The sequence below is a fragment of the Ipomoea triloba genome, chromosome 10 (assembly GCF_003576645.1).
Source record: "Ipomoea triloba cultivar NCNSP0323 chromosome 10, ASM357664v1".
Lineage (NCBI taxonomy): Eukaryota > Viridiplantae > Streptophyta > Magnoliopsida > Solanales > Convolvulaceae > Ipomoea > Ipomoea triloba.
The window spans coordinates 3,275,833-3,302,963 of NC_044925.1; the positions used below are offsets into that span (position 1 = coordinate 3,275,833).

Below are 27,131 nucleotides of genomic sequence, written 5' to 3' on the forward strand. Positions count from 1 at the left end.
ACAATAAATAAAATGTAGTGGGAAGCATTTGGTAGTGTTTACTTTGTCAACAAGTGGAAAAGCAAGCAAACATGCATTATTCCCATTTTTGTTGTTGTTTTCGGCAGTAGTGGGTAGCAGAGGAGGGGAATTATTTTTGTTCCCATTTCACTCTCTTTTTCGGCCAGTAGAGAGAGACACACACAATGAGGCAGTAAACAGAGCAAGAAAACTCATTTTTCTTCTCATTCCATTCGGCAGTCTGCAGCAGAGGGAAGAAACCATTTTCTCTTCTCATCTTGGTGCCATTTTGTCATGGAGTTTGCCTAAGCTTCTTGGGTTCATCTTAATCAATTCTTTGAGGTCAGCTTGTATTTATTCCAGGCATCTCTTTGGATAATCTCTGTCATATTTGTATTCATTTTTATCTTAGTCTTGGAGATTGAATATTTTGAGTACGAGATATTATTCCTTTTAGCCTGTGAATATTGAAGAATGTATTTGGCCTAGGAGTTGTTGTATTTGATGATTATTGTGGATGTTTGGCTCGTGTGGTAGTCAGAAACTTTATACCCAAGATTTGTGATAGTGGAAATTGTTGTTGTTGGTAGCCCGTGGTTTTTTCCCGTGGTTTTGGGGTTTTCCACGTAAATCTTGTGTTCCTTGTGTTCATATTTATTTTTGGGCTATTGTGTATTATCTCGTATTTGTGCACCGTGTTGGTCTTGTGATTTTAATTGTCACAGGCAGTGGGATTTTTCAGTAGTAGTAGCATCAATAAACTAACAAATTTGGAGTTAATTCTCTCTTTGGGAACCCACCCTACAACCAAAATTATTTATTGTTTACAACAACAATAAAATTTTTGCTATGATTTTTTATAGATATATGCGAAAATAAAAAGATAAAAATCAAAAGTATATGAGGATCTAAAAATTTTGAAATGTACAGTAAAATTTGACAACAAAGATGAAAAGTTTGTCTGGTTCAGACAGAAAAAAAACTGTAGAGAAAGTTGAAAAGTGTGGGGTAGGAGGGTTGGATTTCAAGTCTTTATATTTGTGAAGAAAAAGTCTACATAAATTGTATGCTATAGGTCTATAAAAGTTAATAAGTTTTTTAATACCATTAGACTTTTAAAGACTTTATAAATATCTGAATTCAATATGAGTATACTTTTAAAACTCTTTAAAAGTCTGAATTAAATACCTATAGAGTTTTAAAGAGCTTTAAAAGTCTATAACGAATACCATCAAATTTTTAAAATCCTTAAAATCTTTAAAAGTTTATAAAAGTTTTTGATTGAATACACCCGCCTTAAGATTGAATTCAACAAACTAAAAAACATCATATGCGGTTGGTATAACGGTTGTTTCTTTTATGTAATCCGTGGAGACTAGCTCTTCTATCTCTCTATGTATTTTTTTTTAAAATGTAAATAGCAGTTGAATTTATTTGAAAAGGTCTTAAAATTCAGTATTACTAAATTTCTTTAATTTTCTCCGTGTGAATGAAATAACTTGGTAAACAATTACATACTCGGTATAAACAATATCCGGCCCGTGGTTTAAACTCGTAATATATACACTATTTTATTATCATCTTTGCTTATAAATAAATGGCACAGATCAAAGAGGGTACGTACCTAGCTAAGATCACTTCAACTCAGAACCAAATTGCATGTGCTAGCGAAGGATGAAAATGAAGAGTTATTCTTTCATTCTTCTGTTTCTTCTCATTATTCTTAATGTCCTCGCAGCAGAGACAAAGGTTTCATCTTTTATCTGTACCGTTTTGTTTTTTTAGTTAGATTTCTGAATAAACCCTAACTATAAAAGTCACTTTTCTCAGACTAATTAATACCATTTCTGAGAGTGCACGGATAGTACTCACACCAATCACACTAGTTTCTGTCTTTTGGTTTTTTTTGTTAGACCATGAGGTGTCCTGAGCATGCCCTATCTGTAGGAGATACCTTTAACCCTGTATCATACTCAGATTAAACCCTATTCGCACCGGGCTGGCCCAATTAAGGGACAAAGTGCTGGCCAGATTGGTTTCTGTCTTTTGTTTTTCATACTCAATAAATGTATATTTAATTTATGTGTGAATGAAGTTGTGTTTGGTTTGTTGTTATGTATCTGCAGGTTTATGTGGTATACCTTGGGGAGCACAGTGGGGGGAAATCTTTGAAAGAAATTGAGGATCACCATTGCTCCTTTCTCCTTTCTGTAAAGGGTTCCAAAGAAGAAGCTACAGCCTCTCTAGTTCACAGCTACAAGAATGTTATCAATGGCTTCTCGGCTTTGCTTACCCAAGAAGAAGCCGACAGGATATCAGGTCTGATCTCAATATACACGTTATGTTTTTATCATATATATATGCATGCATATACTACTACTAGTTTTGTAGTTGATTTATCAAATTTAATTTGATGTATAACAGAAATGGAAGGTGTTATTTCGGTGTTTCATAGCCATCCCAGAAAAGTAAAGCCTCAGACTACTCGATCTTGGGATTTTGTGAACTTATTAGAAGCAATAAATGGTAGTCCAAGCAGCAGAGAGGAATTGTTGCGTAAAGCAAATAGTGGAAAGGATGTAATTGTTGGTATGATGGACACGGGTAAGCTAGCAATTCAAGATACTTCACTTCAATTTCACTTAATTTTGGTTGTCACAGTTATAACTTTATTTTCACTGTATATATATTCTTGATATGTATTAGGTGTATGGCCTGAGTCTCCTAGTTATAGTGACCAAGGTATGGAGCCAATTCCTTGTTCATAGAAAGGAATATGCCAAGAAGGTGTTGCCTTCAACTCATCTCATTGCAACAGGTGATCTCATCGAGTTTTTTTTTATTTTTGGTGTCTGAATATAGTTAAGTGGCATATAGTGACTCTTCCAAATGAAATGTTATAAAAAAAATTAAAATATTTAATTTTATGAGAATGAGTCATTTCCTGAAAGTTATTGTTAGTAATATATTTTTCTGATGTCTAAACTGACACTTAATTTATTTACATTTTTGTTATGCTTTCAATTCTCCACCAATAAATTTTTTTGTTTTCTAATAATGTTCAAATTAAATAATAGGAAACTAATTGGAGCACGATACTACCTGAAGAGTTACGAAGCCAACTTCGGTCGTCTCAATCAGACCATAGACTTCAGGTCTTCGAGAGACGTTAACGGCCACGGAACTCACACGGCTTCAACCGTGGGAGGCCGGAGAGTCCCAAATGCCGCCGCCATCGACGGCTTCGGCGACGGGACTGCCTCCGGCGGGGCCCCACTGGTGCGCCTTGCCATCTACAAGGTTTGCTGGAGACTTCCCAACAACCAAACCGTATTGGAAGAAGAAGTGACGTGCCTCGATGACGACATTCTTGCCGCATTCGACCAAGCAATCTCCGATGGCGTCCATGTGATCAGCGCCTCCCTGGGATCTATACCTAGCGGAGGGTATTACAAAGAAGATGGTGTGGCCATCGGAGCATTGCATGCGGTGAAGCGTAATATTGTAGTGTCATGTAGTGCCGGAAATGATGGACCCACGCCGTCCACGGTGGGTAATGCGGCGCCGTGGATCATCACGGTGGGTGCTAGCAGTATTGATCGGGTTTTTTCCTTGCCTCTAAAGCTAGGAAACGGCATGATCGTTGAGGTATATATATATAGTCAAATTCTGATATATTCTGCATCCTGCTCCAAGAAATGACTTAGCCATGGACCTGTTATCCAATACGGGTTCTTCGTCGGCGACCTCTCAGTCGCCGGCGGACCAAGAATTAGCACAGAGAAGCACAAAAAAAATCAAAAGGGTTCGAGAAATAATGGAGACGCAACTGCATTCGCCAGTGGGAGAAGCGGTTCAAGATTCACCGGTATTTGCAAGAATGAAATCACCAGAGTCGGCACAGTGGGGCACACCTGCAAGAATGAAATCACCAGAGTCGGCACAGTGGGGCACACCGGTCGAAACACCGAAACCAGAGTCGGCACAGTGGGGCACACCGGTCGAAACACCGAACACGGCCTGGGGTAGAAGAGAAATCAACGAGCCAGTGGAGGTTGAGGAAGTTTCAGACGAAGACATCATGGACGAGGACAAAGTGGATCCCAATTGCCCTAGAATTCCAGTAACAAAAGAAGAAAAACAGCGACTGAGGAGACCAGGAGGCGCTCCCTTATCCTTAGGGTTCTTGGGAGAAAGGTGAGTTACTCATACCTCCTCCAGAGACTCCAGAAGATGTGGAAACTTGAAGCAAATTTCGATTTGATTGCTTTAGATCAAGATTTCTTCCTGGCAAAATTTGAATCCATGAGGGACTATGACTTTGCGAGATTCGAAGGACCATGGATTGTTTTGGGTCATTACCTTACAGTGCAGGAATGGGAACCCAATTTTCATCCCTACAAGAACAGAGTCAAGAAATTATTGATATGGGCAAGACTTCCCGCGCTTCCAATAGAATATTTCGAAGAGAAGTTCTTGATGAAAATTGGAAAACAAATAGGTCGACCTGTGAAAATAGATATGACTACGAGCCTGGTGTCTATTGGCAAGTTCGCCAGAATATGTGTTGAAGTAGACCTCTCCAGACCTTTATTGTCTAAGTTCACAATTGAGGATGAAGTTCTGCCCATTGAATATGAAGGCATACATCTGGTATGCTTCAACTGTGGCATCTATGGTCACAAACAAGGGCAGTGTGGAGGAGAAGGGGCTGAAACAGCAAACACAAACATACCCAATGCGGCTACTCAGGGCAACGAACAGTGGGATCATGTGGAGATCAAGGGATTTCGCCAAGAAAACACACCTCGCCGTGAATACAAAGAAAATTTTGGCGCATGGATGTTAGTCGCCCGAAAAGAAAGGAGAGGTCCAAGGAGAACTGGGAATGGTCCCCTTGATCGCCAAAGATATGGAGCAATTCAAGCTACACCTGCAATCAATGCCCAAAGGGGTACTACCTCAACTTCTCGTTATGCAGTACTAAACACCTTGAATGGTGAAGAGGAAGGCAATCATGGAACAAACCAAGGATCACCAGTCTCGCTACAGAATAGGATTCCGGCACTGCCAAGAATCAGAACCAATCACAGAGCTAGTGCAACAGGGTACCAAGACTTTAATTTTCCTATAGCTACTGTTAATCAAACACACCAGGGAGGAAGAGGTGCATCCAGAGGTAGAGGTGGTAGAGTTACAGCTCTCAGACGCGCGGCGGTCGAGTCTGAGCATACAGTAATAAAGGGCCATAACTATGGAAAGCAGATCGTAAGCTCGGTGGTATACCACCATTCAAGCCAGGAAACCCCGGAATCCTCTCACAGGGAAGAGTTTGGTTTCGCACTAAAAGAGAATCCCCCCGACATTGCAAGGACATTTGGTAATAAGGCCGGGGATCAGGAGGTTGAGATGTTGGATTATGATGGCCTCTTAGGCCAGAGGGTGTTGGTAATGGGCGATAGCCCGGGTTCCTGAGTACAAAACCTGCCTTCCCACCCTCTGTGTGAATGAAGATCTTTGAACCGAAGGTGTCAGGGGAGCAAGCTAACCGCATTTGCAATAGTTTTGGTTACGAAGAATGGACCAGAGTGGAGGTTGTTGGGTTCTCGGGAGGCATATGAATTTTTTGGTCTGCCAATACTGGAAGATGATAGAATGGCCTATCCATCATGGAGATACATGTATAGTCACTATTAGACTTGGTTTATGTACTGGGTTTCCCCCTTCCAATCTAAATAAAAAAAAATTCTGATATATTTATTTAATCTTTTTAATTTGAACTATTTTTTCTATGACAAAGGAAACCCGCAACTAGCACCTCTAACTGAGGGTGTGTCTTGTGACCCTACTTGTAAAGGACAAAAAAATTGGTAAATTGGTAATTAGATTTTGTTTGGCATACCTAATTTTCATAAGCTAGTTTAAAGCTGAAAGCTTAATTAATTAAAAATTAGTAGTTACTAGCTTATTTTGAATGGAAATACTACTTTGCACTCCTAAGTTCTATGTACTCCTTACCTTACTCTCTCACTCAAAATTTTGATGTTGACATTTTTCTTGGACTCACAAGATGAAGATATCTCTTGCTACCTCAACGAGTAAAAATGAGGTGGTAGAGTTTGAGAGTTAATGTAGTACAACTCTATTNAGAATGAAATCACCAGAGTCGGCACAGTGGGGCACACCGGTCGAAACACCGAACACGGCCTGGGGTAGAAGAGAAATCAACGAGCCAGTGGAGGTTGAGGAAGTTTCAGACGAAGACATCATGGACGAGGACAAAGTGGATCCCAATTGCCCTAGAATTCCAGTAACAAAAGAAGAAAAACAGCGACTGAGGAGACCAGGAGGCGCTCCCTTATCCTTAGGGTTCTTGGGAGAAAGGTGAGTTACTCATACCTCCTCCAGAGACTCCAGAAGATGTGGAAACTTGAAGCAAATTTCGATTTGATTGCTTTAGATCAAGATTTCTTCCTGGCAAAATTTGAATCCATGAGGGACTATGACTTTGCGAGATTCGAAGGACCATGGATTGTTTTGGGTCATTACCTTACAGTGCAGGAATGGGAACCCAATTTTCATCCCTACAAGAACAGAGTCAAGAAATTATTGATATGGGCAAGACTTCCCGCGCTTCCAATAGAATATTTCGAAGAGAAGTTCTTGATGAAAATTGGAAAACAAATAGGTCGACCTGTGAAAATAGATATGACTACGAGCCTGGTGTCTATTGGCAAGTTCGCCAGAATATGTGTTGAAGTAGACCTCTCCAGACCTTTATTGTCTAAGTTCACAATTGAGGATGAAGTTCTGCCCATTGAATATGAAGGCATACATCTGGTATGCTTCAACTGTGGCATCTATGGTCACAAACAAGGGCAGTGTGGAGGAGAAGGGGCTGAAACAGCAAACACAAACATACCCAATGCGGCTACTCAGGGCAACGAACAGTGGGATCATGTGGAGATCAAGGGATTTCGCCAAGAAAACACACCTCGCCGTGAATACAAAGAAAATTTTGGCGCATGGATGTTAGTCGCCCGAAAAGAAAGGAGAGGTCCAAGGAGAACTGGGAATGGTCCCCTTGATCGCCAAAGATATGGAGCAATTCAAGCTACACCTGCAATCAATGCCCAAAGGGGTACTACCTCAACTTCTCGTTATGCAGTACTAAACACCTTGAATGGTGAAGAGGAAGGCAATCATGGAACAAACCAAGGATCACCAGTCTCGCTACAGAATAGGATTCCGGCACTGCCAAGAATCAGAACCAATCACAGAGCTAGTGCAACAGGGTACCAAGACTTTAATTTTCCTATAGCTACTGTTAATCAAACACACCAGGGAGGAAGAGGTGCATCCAGAGGTAGAGGTGGTAGAGTTACAGCTCTCAGACGCGCGGCGGTCGAGTCTGAGCATACAGTAATAAAGGGCCATAACTATGGAAAGCAGATCGTAAGCTCGGTGGTATACCACCATTCAAGCCAGGAAACCCCGGAATCCTCTCACAGGGAAGAGTTTGGTTTCGCACTAAAAGAGAATCCCCCCGACATTGCAAGGACATTTGGTAATAAGGCCGGGGATCAGGAGGTTGAGATGTTGGATTATGATGGCCTCTTAGGCCAGAGGGTGTTGGTAATGGGCGATAGCCCGGGTTCCTGAGTACAAAACCTGCCTTCCCACCCTCTGTGTGAATGAAGATCTTTGAACCGAAGGTGTCAGGGGAGCAAGCTAACCGCATTTGCAATAGTTTTGGTTACGAAGAATGGACCAGAGTGGAGGTTGTTGGGTTCTCGGGAGGCATATGAATTTTTTGGTCTGCCAATACTGGAAGATGATAGAATGGCCTATCCATCATGGAGATACATGTATAGTCACTATTAGACTTGGTTTATGTACTGGGTTTCCCCCTTCCAATCTAAATAAAAAAAAATTCTGATATATTTATTTAATCTTTTTAATTTGAACTATTTTTTCTATGACAAAGGAAACCCGCAACTAGCACCTCTAACTGAGGGTGTGTCTTGTGACCCTACTTGTAAAGGACAAAAAAATTGGTAAATTGGTAATTAGATTTTGTTTGGCATACCTAATTTTCATAAGCTAGTTTAAAGCTGAAAGCTTAATTAATTAAAAATTAGTAGTTACTAGCTTATTTTGAATGGAAATACTACTTTGCACTCCTAAGTTCTATGTACTCCTTACCTTACTCTCTCACTCAAAATTTTGATGTTGACATTTTTCTTGGACTCACAAGATGAAGATATCTCTTGCTACCTCAACGAGTAAAAATGAGGTGGTAGAGTTTGAGAGTTAATGTAGTACAACTCTATTTTGAAACTCTACTTACAGTAGCATTTCAAAATAACTGCTCTCCATATTTTACCCAATAGAACTTATATTTTATTTGTAATTTAAAATAAACTACATATATAGCCTTAAATTAAAAATGACAATGAGTCGTTTTTACGTTTTTACTAAGTCAATAGCTTGACAAAACTTCTGGATTCGAGTTGCCACCAAGTCAAAGTATTATTTACATACCACTAGATATGTTTTGTAACATATGTAATATTTGTTGACTTACAGGGACAAACAATCACTCCTATTGGAAGAAGAAAAATGCTTCCATTAGTNCTATTGGAAGAAGAAAAATGCTTCCATTAGTTTACGCTGGCAATGTAGAAATTCCCGGAACGACCAATAGCTCTACCACAGGGTAAAATGCATCCATGCAAATAAATACATAATCTCTTTTATTTTATTTTCCCTCAATTTTGCATGCATATATATATGTGTAAAGTTGAGGATTCAATGCACTAATATATGTTCCTTTCATCAGGCTATGCAGACCTGGTACCCTTTCAAGAAAGCTCGTAAAAGGAAAGGCTATTCAATGCACTACTTGTTTTATAATTATCTCATGCAAACAAATATATCATTTCGGTTAGCTTTCAAACACTTTATGATGTTGTGCTTAGTCCCTTGCTACTCAAATCCTATTTAGCCATTCTTAGAGGACGACACTCACTAATCAAACCACTAAAAATACAATTTTCATTGGACATCTTGACAATGTAAACGTGTAGTTTTGCTGTTAATATTGTTTGAGATGGAATTCCCAAATTGAATATCGTCTTAAAGAGTAATCAAAAGGGTGTCAAATATAGAGTTGTCTAATTAAGCATAAAACATGCCAAGTAATTGAGAGCTAACTCTAATAAGTTGATTGAGAAGTAATAAGTATACGTAAAGAGTGAGTGAAACATGAACTAGATGCTAAGCTAATAGAAGTCTAGAGATTGGGAAAACCATCCAATTTCATGTAAAGCCTCATTCTCACTCAAATATTAGTTACTCTCTAGTAGTGACCTGTCACTCAAATTGAATTGTGTTCTCATACCTTGACCTTTCATAAATATAATAGCGTTCTTACCTATGAAGCTTAAAGAGAGAGAAAAATAGAAAGTGATATAAAAATAACCGTCAATGTCTATTTATACAAGTAGAGTCGTCACTCAAAATATATTAGGAAATAAACCGCCAAGAGCCCAATCATGATGACACTAGTTGTGATGACCACACTCTATGCAACAATTATAATTTCTAGGTTATTTTTTACCTCGTAGATGTTCAAATTAGACTTTGTGAACTTACGAAAATTGTAGCTCTTTGAATTAGCTTTCCAATGCCGTTGTAATCATTTGATTTGGACATCTAGACTGAGTTATGATCAAAATACCGAGATATTGCTTGACAAAGCATAGTACATCATGTTGGTAGTCACGTGTGTGACTGTTAGTTTGATGCCTGGTCCCTCACTCCAAAATTCACTTTTCTTCATTTCTTTTACTTCTTTGGGTCCTCAGGTCATGCCATTGTGCTTCCAACTTGCTCTTTTTCACTTAAGCTATCTCACAACACTCAGAACACAGCTTTAATTTGTGTCAAGATGACTTTAAAATACATTAAATTGATCTTCAATACATATGATTTTACATTTAATGACTCCAAATCACCAAAATGATACAAGAAAATGAATCAAATAAGCACATACTTAACTACTTCAAATTACCAAAAAGTCATGAATTAACATCACGCAAATAAAAATAGTAATAATTGAAAGTCATCACAATAGTATGCTTGCTTATTACAACAATGAAATTATACTACGGAGTACTAAACACTCAAAAGAAATATCGTTGGAAAAAGTTTTCCCTAATAAGATTTGACAATGACTCAATTTTATTTTATTTTTGAAAAATTAAACGCTGACTAATTTTTTTGAGTACGATTGAATACATACTTTCTCAACTTATTGAAGCACAAATAGTCAATGCCCCACTAAAATTCGAACTTATGATTTTCCATTTAAGAGAGTGATAGTAATAATATTGTTTTTAATCTTTGATATAGTGACGACTTTATTTAGAAAAAAAAAACATTTCTGAATTTGTTGAGAGAGAGAGAAAATACAGAATTAATATTATATATTCTAATGTGAACGTGGAAACCGTTAATAGGTTTACTTCAAACATCGACCATTCACCAAGAAACATTATCCATAAATAATTTAAATATATAATTTTGCGTTTATTATTATGCCTAACAAAGAAAGCATGCATTGATGACATGTCCTAAACAAATAAAATTTGGATTGAAAATTTAATATCTGTGCCACATTTGTTTAAGTCGGGTAAAGTCAATATGAAAATGTAATATTTATATAAAAAATGTAATACTAATAAAGAATAAAGTGTTTGTTATTTATAAGAGAAAGTGTAATTAATACTTTTATATTCTGATGCAAAAGTATTGCACTTTCTTCCCTTATAAATAATGTTAGTAAGTGTTTGTTACTTATAACTTATATAAGAGAAAAAGTTAATTCCATTTTTGTTCTTAGATTTATAGGTGACAGTTTACTTTTAGTCTTTCTTTTTTAGAACCAGCATTCCCTTTTGTCCTAGTATTATTGTGTCATGATCATTTTTTATCATCCGTCAACAAAATTGTAGAAATGTCATTAAATACAAAGACATTTCAATCTTTTGTATACGAAGTGGGTTGACCCACTATATATATTTTTTATTTGTTTGATCGAAAAAGAAATCATAATTGATGACCTAAATGCTCTTGTTGTATTTTACGGAATTTAGATTGTTGTTGATGTATGACCAAAAATGGTCATACCACAATAATATTAGGACCAAAGGGGATGTTTTGAAAAAAAAAGGGACTAAAAATAAATTGTCACCTATAAATCTAGGACAAAAAATAAAATTAACTCCAAGAGAAATGTAATACTTATGAGAAAAAATGTAATACTTTTAAATCAAAAAATAAGTATCACATTTTTATTCAAAAGTATTACATTTTCTCATATATAAATAATAAACACTTTCTTCCTAATTAGTATTACAGTTTTTAGTATAAGTATTACATTTTTCATCTTAATTCAACCCGTCTTACGGACCTAGTCTCACGCATATGGCGATATGAAGTGTTATGATTCTCGCATTTCCCTATATTTTATTACACCGTACCAAAATACTCTATTTTTCCAACAAATAATCTATTAAAACAACTGATCAAATGCGGAGTCATAAAATTAACTAAGAAACCGAATTATATTGCTGATCGAGTTATATTATGGACAAGTTGTGTGAAAAAAATTTCAGCAATAGGTTAGAAATCATTGTCAACCCAGAAAGTCATCAGGTGGCAATAATTGACTTCTTCTCCGTTAGATTTCATATATATGATATATTCATTGTTCAATGTGCCTTACTTCAATTCATCACTAGTTCTCAACCCACCCAGGCACCACCTTCCCTCCGCCCAAAAAGAAAATAAAAATTCACTTTTATATTAAATTGTTTTTGTTCAGCTATGCCTTCAAAGTCAAGTCCAACATCCTACTATCGAAACATGACGCTGACTATTACGCACGTATAAGAAAATATAAAGTTGTACATTTGCTATTAATTAAAACTTTTGATATAGTGGTAAGAGCTTGATCTGATAGTTTTTTTTTTTTTGGCTAAAGTGTCATCTAGCACCATGAACTATATCCAATTATTCATGCCGCACCCTGAACTTTCATATAGTATATATCGAGCCGCAAACCAAAATAAAAAATTCACCTAGAACTTTTAGCAGGTTTCCAGGTCGTCTTGCTGACATGGCGCAGGTTTTCAAGGACCTTTAAAAAAACTTAAAAATAAAAAAATAATAATAAAAAAATAGAAAACGCGCGGTCACCTCGATGACTTCGCCGGAAAATTTAACTGCAGGACCTAATGTGATACAAAATGAATAGTCATGCACCTAATTGAAAATGTTAATAGTCAAGGACCAAAAGTGATACAAACTGAATAGTCAAGGACCAAAAGTGATACAAATTGAATAGTCATGGACCTAATTTGAAATTTTTAATAGTCAAAGACCAAAATTGATACATGTATTATAGTTGAGGGACTAAAAATGATATTTTCTCATACTTTTAATACTTTTAAAGACTCTTTAAAAGTTTGAATTGAATAGCTATAATTTTAAAAAAGCCTTTAAAAGTCTAAACGAATACCACCAAATTTTTAAAATCATTAAAAGTTTTTAAAAGTTTTAAAAAGTTTTTGATTGAATGCACCCTAGCCTTAAGATTTAATTCAACAAACTAAAAAACATCATATGCGGTTGGTATAACGGTTGTTTCTTGTATGTAATCCGTGGAGACTAGCTCTTCTATCTCTCTATGTTTTTCTTTTAAAAAAAAATGAAAATAACAGTTGAATTTATTTGAAAAGGTCTTAAATTCAGTGTTACTAAATTTCTTTTCTCCGTGTGAAACAATTACATACTCGGTATAAACAATATCCGGCCCGTGGTTTAAACTCGTAATATAGACACTATTTTATTATCATCTTTGCTTATAAATAAATGGCACAGATCAAAGAGGGTACGTACCTAGCTAGCTAAGATCACTTCAACTCAGAAACAAATTGCATGTACTAGCGAAGGATGAAAATGAAGAGTTATTCTTTCATTCTTCTGTTTCTTCTCATTATTCTTAATGTCCTTGCAGCAGAGACAAAGGTTTCATCTTTTATCTGTACCCCTTTGTTTTTTTTTTTAGACCACGAGATATCTTAATAGATCCTTGTTATAGAAGTCACGTTTCTCAGACTAATTAATCCCATTTCTGAGAGTACATGCACGACAGTACTCACGCCAATCAAGTTGATTTCTATGTTGTGGTTTTCATGCTATATTTAAGTGTGAATGAAATTGTGTTTGGTTTGTTGTTATGTATGTGCAGGTTTATGTGGTATACCTTGGGGAGCACAGTGGGGGGAAATCTTTGAAAGAAATTGAAGATCACCATTGCTCCTTTCTCCTTTCTGTAAAGGGTTCCAAAGAAGAAGCTACAGCCTCTCTAGTTCACAGCTACAAGAACGTTATTAATGGCTTCTCGGCTTTGCTTACCCAAGAAGAAGCCGACAGGATATCAGGTCTGATCTCAATATATACGTTATGCATGTTTTTTACATGGTTGAAAAAATCCCTAGGCGCTCAGGGAGCGCCTAGGGTCTAGGACGCCTAGCCGGGGATTAATCGGCGCCCAAGGGCCTGTGTATTTTTTTATTTTATTTTTTATTTTTAAAAAAATTTGTTTAAGTATTTTTAATTTTTTAAAGACTAATAATTATAAATTATATAATACTTTAACCGTTAATACTAAAATATTAAATATTAACCTAAAAAATATCTAAAGTTTGTACAATTTAGGATTATTTCGCTCAAAACGATATTGTTTTGAGTGAAATAACTCATTAAAAAAAAAAAAAAAGAACAATAGTTAATCGACCGACTAGAAAGCCTAGTCGGTCTAGTCGACGCCTAGGCGGTCAGCGCCTAAGCGGCCTAGGCGGAGCTTAGGCGGTCGCCTAGACCACCATTTAATGTGATACGCTAGACGGTCGACCAGCGCCTAGCGCCTAGGCGGGATTTTTGCAACACTGGTTTTTTATCATTTATGCATATACTACTACTAGTTTTGATGTTGAATTGGTTTCAAAATAAAAAAAGTTTTGTTGTTGAATTGGTTTATCAAATTTGATGTATAACAGAAATGGAAGGTGTTATTTCGGTGTTTTATAGCCATCCCAGAAAAGTAAAGCCTCAGACTACTCGATCTTGGGATTTTGTCAACTTATTAGAAGCAATAAATGGTAGTCCAACCGGCAGAGAGGAATTGTTGCGTAAAGCAAATAGTGGAAAGGATGTAATTGTTGGTATGATGGACACGGGTAAGCAAGATAAAGATATATATATTTGACTTCATTCAATTTCACTTAATTTTGGTTGTCACAATTATATGTAACTTTTCACTTTAATTATATTCTTGATATGTATTAGGTGTATGGCCTGAGTCTCCTACTTTCAGTGACCAAGGTATGGAGCCAGTTCCTCATTCATGGAAAGGAATGTGCCAAGAAGGTGCTGCCTTCAACTCATCTCATTGCAACAGGTGATTTGATTGACTTTTCTTTTATTTTTTTTTGTGTTTGGGCATTAAGAGAAAATAGAGTGTCTGAGTATTTAAAGAAAATAGAGTCAATAAAACATATGTATTCTAGTCAACTTAAAAATTCCAATTTGAGAGAGCATATCTTCTTAGATTTTTAGTTCAAAGAAATTTCAAAATTCTTTATTTTTCTGTCACTCTTCTCTCTCCTGTCTCTTCAAGCTAATTTCACTATTATTATTATTACCACTGCAACAACAACACACCACCACCACCACCAGCTCCGCACAACATCATCTCTACCATTATTATTATTAGTTCAAGAAAAATGAACTAAAAAAAATGTATTTATTTTTAGCAAAATAGAAAAAGATAATTTTTTAACATTCAACCAAACACTAAAAAATTAAAATATTTTATATATAGAGCATGAGTCATTTTCTGAAAATTATTTTTAGTAAAACATTTTCATACGTCCAAACTGAAACTTAATTTATTTACATTTTTGTTATGCTTTCAACTCTCCACCAATAAATCCTTTTGTTTTTTAATATTATATTCAAATTAAATAACAGGAAACTAATTGGAGCACGATACTACCTAAAGAGTTACGAAGCCAACTTCGGTCGTCTCAATCAGACCATAGACTTCAAATCGCCGAGAGACGCTAACGGCCATGGAACTCACACGGCTTCAACCGTGGGCGGCCGTAGAGTCCCAAACGCCGCCGCCCTCGGCGGCTTCGGCGACGGGACTGCCTCCGGTGGGGCCCCACTGGTGCGCCTCGCCATCTACAAGGTTTGCTGGAGACTTCCCAACAACCAAACCGTATTGGAAGAAGAAGTGACGTGCCTCGATGACGACATTCTTGCCGCATTCGACCAAGCAATCTCCGATGGCGTCCATGTGATCAGCGCGTCCCTGGGATCTATACCTACCGGAGGGTATTACAAAGAAGATGGCGTGGCCATCGGAGCGTTACATGCAGTGAAGCGTAATATTGTGGTGTCATGTAGTGCCGGAAATGATGGACCCACGCCGTCCACGGTGGGTAATGTGGCGCCGTGGATCATCACGGTGGGTGCAAGCAGTATTGATCGAGTTTTTTCCTCGCCTTTAAAGCTAGGAAACGGCATGATCGTTGAGGTATACCAATAGTACTGTTTCAAAATAACAGCTCTCCATATTTTAACCAATAGAACTTATATTTTATTTGTAACTTAAAATAAACTACAAATATAGCCTTAAATTAAAAATGATAATGGGTCGTTTTTATGTTTTTACTAAGTCAATAGCTTGACAAAACATCTGGATTCGAGTTGCCACCAAGTCAAAGTATTATTTACATACCACTAGATATGTTTTGTAACATATGTAATATTTGTTGACTTACAGGGACAAACAATCACTCCTATTGGAAGAAGAAAAATGCTTCCATTAGTTTACGCTGGCAATGTAGAAATTCCCGGAACGACCAATAGCTCTACCACAGGGTAAAATGCATCCATGCACATAAATACATAATCTCTTTTATTTTATTTTCCCTCAATTTTGCATGCATATATATGTGTAAAGTTGAGGATTCAATCCACTAATATATCTTCCTTTCAGGCTGTGCATACCTGGTACCCTTTCAAGAAACCTCGTAAAAGGAAAGATTGTGGTTTGCCGGAGAACTCCTACCATATTAGCATCGCAAGAGGTGCAAAGAGCTGGCGGCGCTGCTACCATACTAGGAAATCTATACAACGAAATACAAGTTGAACCTTTTCTGCATCCCACAACTGTTGTTTTCAGTTACGGTTTATTTGCAATCCTCAAATACATTAGTAACGATGAGAATCCGATGGCAACTCTTCTCCCGGGGGAGACAGTTCTGGGGACCAAGCCAGCGCCTGTCATGGCTTCTTTCACCTCCTTAGGCCCCAACATCATCGAACCAAACATTCTCAAAGTATGTTAATTAGTTATCGTTTTTCTTTGCTTTTTCAGTACTTTAGCTTAGATCTAAGCTGTTAGGATCAAGCGCTTACCACTTACGCCAAAAGGTTCGAAGGCGCAACAAGTAGACACCATCATATATTTTCGCAGATTGAGTGTTGAACTTGACCTTTTTATCGTTTACGAGCATCTACCTAACAATTCCTCAGTTACAGGGTCCTAGACTCGGCCCTTTACCTGTATCAGCAAGCATTATGGCTAATGAGTAATAACTTACTTTAATTTGCGGGTTTCAGCCGGACATTAGTGCGCCTGGATTGAACATATTAGCAGCATGGAGCGAGGCATCGTCTCCCACAAATGTGGCATTTGATAATCGAGTGACAAAGTACAACATAATATCGGGAACTTCGATGTCTTGTCCGCACGTTTCTGCCGTAGCTGCCCTTCTTAAGGCCATTCATCCCGATTGGAGCAGTGCTGCCATAAGATCAGCCCTCATGACCACAGGTACTATGCATGTCCATCCCCTTGATTTAAATATATCTCATAATAAAATTCATTATATATTCATAAATTTCTATTGCATAATGACTTCAAAAACAATTTTATTTAACAATTAAATACATAACAAAGTCAATCAAATAGTGATATATTGGAACCATTTTGGTTAGTGTGAACAGTTGTGCAATCTCATAGCTTAAGACAGGTTGGGAGTTTAAAACTCCCTCTCGCATGAAAAACGTCTTTTAAGTTATGTGGGTTCACAATGCAATATGAACCCTGACCTGTTCCATGGTATAACAATTGAGTATGAGCTTAAACCAATTCCGAGCCTACTCAGGACATTTTGTGGTCTAATAAAAAAAATAGTGATATTAGTTCTGCTCTTATTTTATTAGATTAGACTAAAATTTATTATTTTTATTTTGTCCGCTATTGAGATAGGACTTAATATATGGGACATACCCTAGAGCTTTGGCCCTCCCAAAATTTTTTTTGATTAATTTGTGTGTATGTATATATGTATGTATAGTTATTACATAAGTAAGTTTGGCAAGAGCTTTTTAGTACTGACTATCGTTTTTTTTATTTTTTCCAGCAACTACTAATAATGTGGTAGGGGCACCAATAGTGAACGCAACAGGATATGTTGCCACGCCATTTGAATACGGTGCAGGGCATATTTTGCCATCAAAAGCCATGGATCCTGGACTAGTCTATGATGCAAGTTATACTGACTATCTTCTCTTCCTTTGCAATAGAGGCGTCACTCTTGATTCTTCTTTCAAGTGTCCCAAACACACACCATCAGCAAGTAACTTTAACTATCCATCATTATCAATAGCCAACCTCCGAGGATCCATGACAGTTAAAAGAACCGTCACTAATGTCGGAAAAGGCAACTCAACATACATTGTCACAGTAACACCGCCGTCAGGGTATGTTGTTGCTGTTTCTCCAATGACCTTAAGGTTTAGTCGGGAGGGAGAAAAGCAAAGCTTCAATGTAACAATTAGAATTAACAGTGTTAATAGGAAGAGAAATGGGTTTGCCTTTGGTTGGTACTCATGGACGGATGGGGATCATGTTGTGACTAGTCCAATTGCAGTATCATCGGCATAAGGTGATACATTATTAATTAAACTTGAGTAAAGAAATGAAATGTAATAATGAGAGCATAGTGTACTTTAATGGATTATTAATCAGGAATAATGGTTAATGAAAATGAGAAATTGATGTTAATTCGACCACTAAATCTGTCTATTTGATAGAGAAAAGAGTTCTAATTTATGATTATTTATATGAGAATAATGTCAATTTTTCATTACTTATAATTTCTCACTTGCATTCTTCCCATTTTGATTTGAGATAAATGACATTACTAAAAGTGGGAGTGTTACAATAGCTAAGGAATTGAAAATGAAATTAATTTATTCAAATATATATTTTTGAAATGTCACAATATTTATGTTAGCTTTTCAGGAATTGGAAATGTGATATGTTTAATAGGAAAATGGTTCTAATTTTCTATGGACCAAAGTTCACCTGCATTGTGGACCCTTCAGATTATATGTCTTCAATTAACATATTAAGTGCCCACAATTAATAAATTATGTGCCTGAATATAAATTGAACGCACAAAATATGTTAACTACATACACACAATAAGTTAACTATAGGTAAATAATAAGTTAACTACAGACACATAATATGTAAACATATTATACGCATGTAGCTAACATATATTGTGCCTGTAATTAATATATTATATGCATATAGTTAACATATGATGTGCCTGTAGTTAACATATTATTGACCTTCAATTTATTTACAGACCCATAATTTATCAACTTAGGACATAATATGTTAACAACACAATTTTTGGACCAGGATCTACAATGTAATGTGGACCTCAGTCAATTTCTTCATTTCACTACAAAAAAACCCACTTTGACCCAACCTAAATTGGGAGTAGAAGTCACATATTTGTTCCACTTATCCCAACTCTCAAATCTTAAAAAAAAAATGCTGATCTGGGTCTTAAACTCTTAGTTATTTTCCTATGGCAAAGGCATATGTACTCTTTTATAGGTAAGTATCTACAGACGCATAAGAAGTAGTAAATTAAATTGTGATTATATGATAAAGAAAAAAAAAAGATAGAAATGTAAAAACAAACTTGTATATTGTTTTACCGATGATAGATCGAGCAACGTAACAATATTTATTCATGGCACAACTTGTTCAATGTTTACACCATATAATACTTTGCGTGTGTGAAGTGAAGTGGTGATGATACATATTGCACTTCTATATTCTATTTATTGAAAATATCTACATATGTTCTGTCTTAGTTTCAGATAGATAGTCACATGATAAAGTCAATTAATCCTTGGACTCACTACTACAAAAATATCTTTTAACGTCGGTTATTTTAGACATACGACGTCGGTTTTTTCCGACGTAGTTCCAGCAGATGTTATATGATTTTCAAAATTTTATTTCACTTTTAATGTCAATTTTTCAAAAAACTGACGTTATATGTTGTTTCTGTATAATGACTGTTCTTCATCGTCAGCAGCTTCCTTGTTGGAATATTCTTCATCATCAATTCTCTTGAAGTCATCTACCACCTCTGCCGTAGCCAGTAGGTGCAAGCCCTGCTTATATATTCCTATAGATTTTTAAGAAGAAATTCAATGATGTTAATTTCTTCTAATATCTCAAGGAGTAAAGCCATTCGAATAATATGTGTTATCTCAAGGATTTGTTAACATTTTATTCCTAGAAAACTTTCAGTATTAAAATGTCTTTGCAGAAAGAAATCATGCATGTCTATATATAGCATGTAGTCATCCATCAATGATTGTTCATTTCAATCTTATGATGCACCTACCATTTCCATCCTGCACAATTACAATGAAGAGGGGATGTGAATACACAACAAACTTTCATGAAATGCATAAATTATGAATTGCATGTGTATCACCAAAGACAAATTAAAGCTAAGTATATATGAATGTTCTAATCGTGCTTGTCCATTTCAATTTAGTAGATCAGAGAAAGATCCATTGCTAGAAAAGCATACATTTCCAAAGGTGTTTTCTTTTCTTAAAATACGTATGATTGTTATAATTTATAAGAAAAATTCTCAATGTCACATAATAATTAATACTGACAGCCTGAAAGTTATAAAGAGAAATGAGTGATAACATTTTTATTATTAAAACTATTATTATTCAACAAGTTAATTCGATTAAGACTAGGAAAATAAGGAAAAGGTAATCATATCAAAAACAAAGATTAAATGAGATGTAAAATAAGCGCACACATATGTATATTATTTTGTAAGTGCACACTATAAACCTTAAACCCTAACCTCTAAACCTAACAAAATTGACCATGTGGTGCACATCCAATGCCCTCCAACCAATGCACATCCAACCGTCCTACAATCCACTGCACATCCAAACGTCCTACGATCCGCTGCACTAAGCACACTAATGCACATCCTTACAACCTATGATGCACCACCATTGACAAATATCCCCCAGCGAAAAAAAAAATCCCCAAACACATACCCAACGCCCTCCAACCAATGCACACCTCAAAGCCTCACACTACACCACACTTAGGTTATTATCCATTTCATCAGGTTAGTTGCTTACGTGGACGCGCGGTGAATTGACAGTTTAAAATAATTTTTAATAATAAACTACTAACTAAAATAAAAAATTAAAATAATTTTTTTTAAAAAAACACACACCATAATAAAGCAAAAGTTGTTTTGTGAAAGAAATTGACTTTCCGTAAATAATAATAATAATAATAATAATAATAATAATAATAATAATAAATAAATAAATTAATTAATTAATTAAATTTGATTCATCCATAGGTTTCCTATCAAGGTGTCAAGGGTATTATTAAGAAGGGTGGCCGCATGTGTGTTTTTTTTTTTATTTCTTTTTAATTTTTTAATTTTTTATTTTAATAGTTTATTATTAAGCAAGTATCCTGATGATAAAATGCATGGTAACCTGCTATCGGGTGAGATTGCATATATTTAGAGTGTTCAGTGGCCTAATTGAACTTTTTTTTTGGTTCAGTGACCTAATTGCACTTTCAGGTTACGTTCAGTGGCCAATTTAAACCTTATTCCTTTTATAAATGTAAGACTGATTAAAATTGATTCTTAGTTTTGTCCTGTGTATGTTCTCATAGGATCCTAAGCCTATATGTGTGTGAGAGATTTTGCTAAGCTAATAAATAAGGTTATAATTTAGGTTTTTTTTCTTACTTTTTTTTTTCTTACTCCAAATAATTCAAAGGATAATGATATGATTATATTAAACCAATTTTGCCAGTCAATATAATTATTAAATTCAACTTAACATAATCTAATGAACAAATATGGAGTCATGAAGTTAACTAAGATATTTCTAGTTGCAGATAAGAGTATATAATAACTAGTCAAATTATCAGCAATTGGTTAATTAGGAATTTTATTGTCAACAACTCAGCCCACAGAAACCCAGACGTGAAGAATTGACGTCGTCTTCTCAATCGGATTTCATAGATATGATATGGTCAATGTGCCTTACTTTGTATTTCTCTTTTTTAATTACAACTAAACTTATTTGAACCAGTCTTAAATGACTAAGTAAGTGTTACAATTATAGATTCAAAATGGGTGTACTATACGACGTACCATAATTTTTTTATTTGCAGATGCCCGCGTAAAATAGCTTGGTAAACAATATACATTATTTTATTATCACCTTTGCGTATATATATGGCACAGATCAAAGAGGGAAATTCAGAACCAAAGTGTACTATTCAACGAAGAAAATGAAGAATTTTTCTGTGATTGTTCCGTTTATTGTCGTTCTTAATGTCCTAGCAGCAGCTTCATCTGCAGTAGAGAGAAAGGTTTCATATTTTATCTATCCAGCTTTTATTTTTTCTTTTTCTTTTAGACCACGTGGTATCTGAATAGATCCTAATTATAAATGGAAGCCACTTATAAGCTTGTACGTATATTCAAACTAATCCTTGTTTTCAGAGTGCATGGACACTCACTCCAATGAAGCTGGTTTCTGCCTTTAGTTTTTCATGCTCGATAAATGTATATTTATCCGTGAATATAATGAAATTCTTTTTGGTTTGTTGTTATGTGCAGGTTTATGTGGTATATCTTGGGGAGCACAGTGGGGGGAAATCTTTCAAAGAAATTGAAGATCACCATTGCTCCTTTCTCCACTCTGTAAAGGGTTCCAAAGAAGAAGCTAGAGCCTCTCTAGTTCACAGCTACAAGAATGTTATCAATGGCTTCTCTGCTTTGCTTACCCAAGAAGAAGCAGACAGGATATCAGGTCTGATGATCTGAACATTTACCACTATGATATGAGATCATGCATACTATTACTACTAGTTTTTGTTGTTGATTTACCAAATTTGGTGTATATATAACAGAAATGGAAGGTGTTATCTCGGTGTTTCATAGCGACCCCACAGAAATAAAGCCTCATACTACGAGATCTTGGGATTTTGTCAACTTACTCGAATCAATAAATAATGGTAACTCAGTAGGCGGAGGAGAGGATTTGTTGAGTAAAACAAATGGTGGAAAAGATGTAATTGTGGGCATTATGGACTCAGGTAAGATATACCTTATTTCCTTATATTTGTGAAGCAGTTAAAGCCACAGACTGATGGCAGTTAACTCTACTCTTTGAACTGCAACCCAACAAGCTATGATCATTTCCTTACACTTAGCTTCCATTATTTTATAATGTTGATATTAGGTGTGTGGCCAGAGTCTCCCAGCTTCAGCGACGAAGGTATGAAACCAATTCCTAGTTCATGGAAAGGAATATGCCAAGAAGGTGTTGCCTTTAACTCATCTCATTGCAATAGGTGAGTTTTAATTTCTTTTCATTTATTATTTTCATTTTGACAAAAATTTGTGTGAGACCGTCTCATAGATATTTGTCCATTAGACGGGTCGAGTTAAGATAAAATGTAATATATATATATATATATATATATATATATATATATATATGTATGTATATATGTATATATATATACTCAAAAATGTAATACTAATAAGTAATAAAATGTTTTATTACTTATATAACGACTTGTAATACTTTTGAAAAAAATATAATACTTTTACATTTTGATTTAAAATTATTACATTTTAGTTTTAAATAGCAAACGCTTGTCAACCTTACTTATAATGAAAAATGTAATACTTTTTATAATAAATATAATACTTTTATATCAAATGTAAAAGTATTACATTTATTATAAAAAAAATATTACACTTTCCTCTGCCAAACATTTTATTACAAATTAATATTATATTTTACAGTATAAGAACTATATTTTCACATTGATCAACCCATCTCAGGGATAACTAACACAAGGTTGACCCTTTCATTTTTGTATTGTGTTGACCAACAAATCCCTTTAAAATAATAGGAAACTAATTGGAGCAAGATACTATCTAAAGAGTTACGAAGCCACCTTTGGTCGTCTGAATGAGACCAGAGACTTCAGATCTCCAAGAGACGTTGACGGCCATGGAACTCACACGGCTTCCACCGTGGGCGGCCGAAGGGTCCCTAACGCCGCCGCCCTTGGTGGGTTCGGCGCCGGGACCGCCTCTGGCGGGGCACCAAACGTGCGCCTCGCGATCTATAAGGTCTGCTGGCCAATTCCCGACAAAACCTTAGCAGAAGGAAACACTTGCCTCGCAGACGACACTCTTGCGGCGTTCGACGACGCAATCTCCGATGGGGTCCACGTGATCAGCGTCTCCCTGGGTGCCATACCTAAAGGACAGTATTATACACAGAATGGTATAGCCATCGGAGCTTTACACGCAGTGAAGCGCAACATTGTGGTGGCATGTAGTGCCGGAAATGATGGACCGAAAGCGTCCACGGTGGCTAATGTGGCGCCTTGGATCATCACGGTGGGGGCAAGCAGTACCGATCGAGTGTTTTCGTCACCTTTGAAGCTAGGAAATGGAATGATTATTGAGGTATGTATAAGAACCCATTAGGAATACGTTACTCATGACACTTCTTGATCTAAAGAAAAAATTGGAGTGGAATTGCATGGATTACAATATGTTTCATAACTTAGATTTTGTTTACTAACAGGGACAAACAGTCACTCCTATAAGGAGAAGAGTTATGCTTCCACTAGTTTACGCTGGCAATGTAGAAATTCCTGGAACCACCAATAGCACTACAACAGGGTAAAATGCATGCATATAATTTATTTGAAAAAAAATTACATTTTTGGTCCTTCATATAATATATCTCCCTTTCAGGCTATGCAGACCGGGTACCCTTTCAAGAAACCTCGTAAAAGGAAAGATTGTGGTTTGCCGGAGTACTCCTACCATATCAGCATCGCAAGAGGTGCAAAGAGCTGGCGGCGCTGCTACCATACTAGGAAATCTATATAACGAAATAGCAGTTAATGCTTTTCTGCATCCCACAACTGTTGTGTTCAGTTACGGTTTAATTGCAATCCTCAAATACATAAGTAACGACGAGAATCCGATGGCAACTCTTCTGCCGGGAGAAACTGTTGTGGGGACCAAGCCAGCACCTGTCATGGCTCCTTTCACCTCCGTAGGTCCCAACACCATTGAACCAAACATTCTCAAGGTATAGTTTTTTTGCTCTTACTAGAACTTGAACCCGTGATTTGACCAGTGCTTAACATTATGCCTAAAACTATAGCTAGTAAAGAAGACGCCACTTTATTTCCTTATACTATCATATATAGAGACATGATGCTAGATTTGGCTATTACCGACCTCAGCCCAACAATCCTTTAGCCACCAATTGTTGAACTTGGCTCTTTACGGGTCTCCGCCCAGCAATTTGGTCTTGCCACAACTTTAGCTTAGATCTCGCAATGATGAATACTTTATTTCGTGGGTTTCAGCCGGACATTACCGCTCCTGGACTCAACATATTAGCAGCATGGAGTGAGGCGTCGTCTCCGACAAAATTCCCATTTGATCGCCGAGTGGTAAAGTACAACATAGTATCTGGAACTTCAATGTCTTGCCCACACGTTTCTGCAGTAGCTGCCCTTCTAAAGGCCATTCATCCCGATTGGAGCAGTGCTGCCATCAGATCTGCCCTAATGACAACAGGTCTGTATGCTTGGCTTATTCTCATTTATTTTTATTTTTTTTAACCACTTTTGTGTGAAATCGTACCAGGGATTTTACTCGGTTAGACGGGTTCAATTTTGGATATTTATTTGGTGTTATTAGGATATAAATCATAATACTTATTTCAGAAAATTTAATACCTATTTTAAATAAATAAAAGGTTACTTATAATAGATGTTATAATATTGAAATTGTACTACTATTTAAGATAAAATTATTGTTAGTAATGATTAATTAATATTGTAATAATTATAACTCAAAGTGTGATACTTATGAAGTGTATGTAATTCTAAGGTAAATATTGTAATACTTATATGTGAAATATTACTCATGAAAGAAATTGTAAAACTTATATTGTAGAAAATTCAATACCAATTTGAATTAAAATTAAATCGTTACTTAGATATTGCAATATTTATATGTGAAATTGTGATACAATTTAGGATAAAAATTTATTGTTACTAATGATAAATATTGTAATACTTACCCACCCAGTTATCTACAAACTGACCCATCTCATAGACAATGATCCGTGACTTCGTGAGACATTTCACACAAGTTTTTGCATTTGTTTATACTAATTATCTTTTATTATTATTATTTTTGGATGCAGCAACTACTAACAATGTGTTAGGGGCACCAATAGTGAACTCAACTGGATATTTAGCTACACCGTTTGAATACGGAGCAGGCCATATTTTGCCGTCGAAAGCAGCGGATCCTGGACTAGTCTATGATACAACTTACAATGACTATCTTCTCTACCTTTGCAATTTAGGAGTCACTCTCGATTCTTCTTTCAAGTGTCCCAAAAACACACCATCAGCAAGTAACCTTAACTATCCATCATTGTCAATAGCAAACCTCCAAGGATCCATGACAGTTAAAAGAACAGTCACCAACGTTGGAAATGGCAACTCAACTTATATTGTCAAGGTGGCACCCCCGCCAGGATATGTCGTCGCTATTTCTCCAGCGACCTTAAGGTTTAGCCAACAGGGAGAAAAGCAAAGTTTCAATATAACCGTCAAAACTAACGGTGTTGGAAAGAGAAATGGATTTGCCTTTGGTGGGTACTCATGGAGTGATGGGGTTCATGTTGTGAGTAGTCCAATTGCGGTATCATCAGAATAAGGTGATACCTTATTAATTTAACATGAGCAAAGAAGTAATGGATAATGTAAGCATGCAGTACTTTCTTGGATTATTAACCGCAAATAATGGTCATTGATCATGATAAATTACTCTTACAATCCTGTGTACTTGATGAAGACAAGATCGAGTTGTGGCATATGATTTATCGAATAATGTAATTTTCTCATTCTTTATAATTTCTCACTTGCATTTGTTCCATTTTGATTTGAGATAATGGTGTGATTAAAAGTGAAAGTGTTACAAAAATTAAAGAGTTAAAAATGAAATTAATTTATTTAAACATATATTCTCAAAATACCACAATACTTATGTGTGCTTCTCAAACTAATTATTAAACGCTAAAAATATTAGTAAATAAAAATTATCAGTAAAAAGTATTAGTAAATAAAAAATAATCAAAAAATCTCTCCCCAATTTTTATCCTGTAAAAGGAAAACTTACCGTCATTATGGATGGTATGAACTAGCCAGCAAACAACACAGGAAAGATAGATACACTACAAAATTTAGGCAATGGGAACCATAATCATAATCCACCATTTTGATGTAGCAAAAGTGAGCGATGGTGAGCGTACGAGTATGAAATGTCGTCAGCAGGGGATTGGAAGTTATGGCATGCAATATGCAATCATAAAACTAAGCACTAGTATAAAGAGATCAACAAGAAGCTAAGCAAACAACAATAAGGTAAAACAAACACATATGGACAAGAGATAAAAACAAAATAAAGAAGTAAGACTCAAGCTAGGGAGCATTAATATCATCTAGATGCTTTAACGACCTATGAATTTAGGGA

At 35.9% G+C, this 27,131-nt stretch overlaps 2 protein-coding genes and 1 pseudogene across 2 annotated transcripts; all 3 read left to right on the top strand.

The window, feature by feature from the left end:
* Positions 1 to 595: 595 nt before the first annotated feature.
* On the top strand, positions 596 to 9,067 carry LOC116031391 (annotated as a pseudogene).
* Positions 9,068 to 12,983: 3,916 nt separating this feature from the next.
* LOC116031389 (subtilisin-like protease SBT5.6) lies at positions 12,984 to 18,197 on the top strand. Its single transcript, XM_031273587.1, has 9 exons — positions 12,984 to 13,095; positions 13,319 to 13,511; positions 14,130 to 14,309; positions 14,419 to 14,530; positions 15,103 to 15,673; positions 15,923 to 16,020; positions 16,139 to 16,481; positions 16,765 to 16,978; positions 17,571 to 18,197. Exons 1-9 carry the CDS (start codon positions 13,021 to 13,023, stop codon positions 18,092 to 18,094), a joined length of 2,310 nt encoding a protein of 769 aa, XP_031129447.1. The 5' UTR covers positions 12,984 to 13,020; the 3' UTR covers positions 18,095 to 18,197.
* Positions 18,198 to 21,823: 3,626 nt separating this feature from the next.
* LOC116031390 (subtilisin-like protease SBT5.6) lies at positions 21,824 to 26,512 on the top strand. The gene is made up of 9 exons (XM_031273588.1): positions 21,824 to 21,904; positions 22,155 to 22,347; positions 22,448 to 22,633; positions 22,780 to 22,891; positions 23,462 to 24,026; positions 24,148 to 24,245; positions 24,321 to 24,663; positions 24,947 to 25,160; positions 25,795 to 26,512. The coding sequence occupies exons 1-9, from the start codon at positions 21,824 to 21,826 to the stop codon at positions 26,313 to 26,315; spliced, it is 2,313 nt and encodes a 770-aa protein (XP_031129448.1). The 3' UTR covers positions 26,316 to 26,512.
* Positions 26,513 to 27,131: the final 619 nt, after the last annotated feature.

Coding starts and splice junctions, on each gene's coding strand:
- LOC116031390 (XM_031273588.1), top strand. CDS start 21,824: ATGAAGAATTTTTCTGTGATTGTTCCGTTTATTGTCGTTCTTAATGTC. Junction 22,634..22,779: donor TGTGGGCATTATGGACTCAG/GTAAGATATACC, acceptor TGTTGATATTAG/GTGTGTGGCCAGAGTCTCCC. Junction 24,664..24,946: donor TTGAACCAAACATTCTCAAG/GTATAGTTTTTT, acceptor CGTGGGTTTCAG/CCGGACATTACCGCTCCTGG.
- LOC116031389 (XM_031273587.1), top strand. CDS start 13,021: ATGAAAATGAAGAGTTATTCTTTCATTCTTCTGTTTCTTCTCATTATT. Junction 13,512..14,129: donor AGAAGCCGACAGGATATCAG/GTCTGATCTCAA, acceptor GATGTATAACAG/AAATGGAAGGTGTTATTTCG. Junction 16,021..16,138: donor ACCAATAGCTCTACCACAGG/GTAAAATGCATC, acceptor TCTTCCTTTCAG/GCTGTGCATACCTGGTACCC.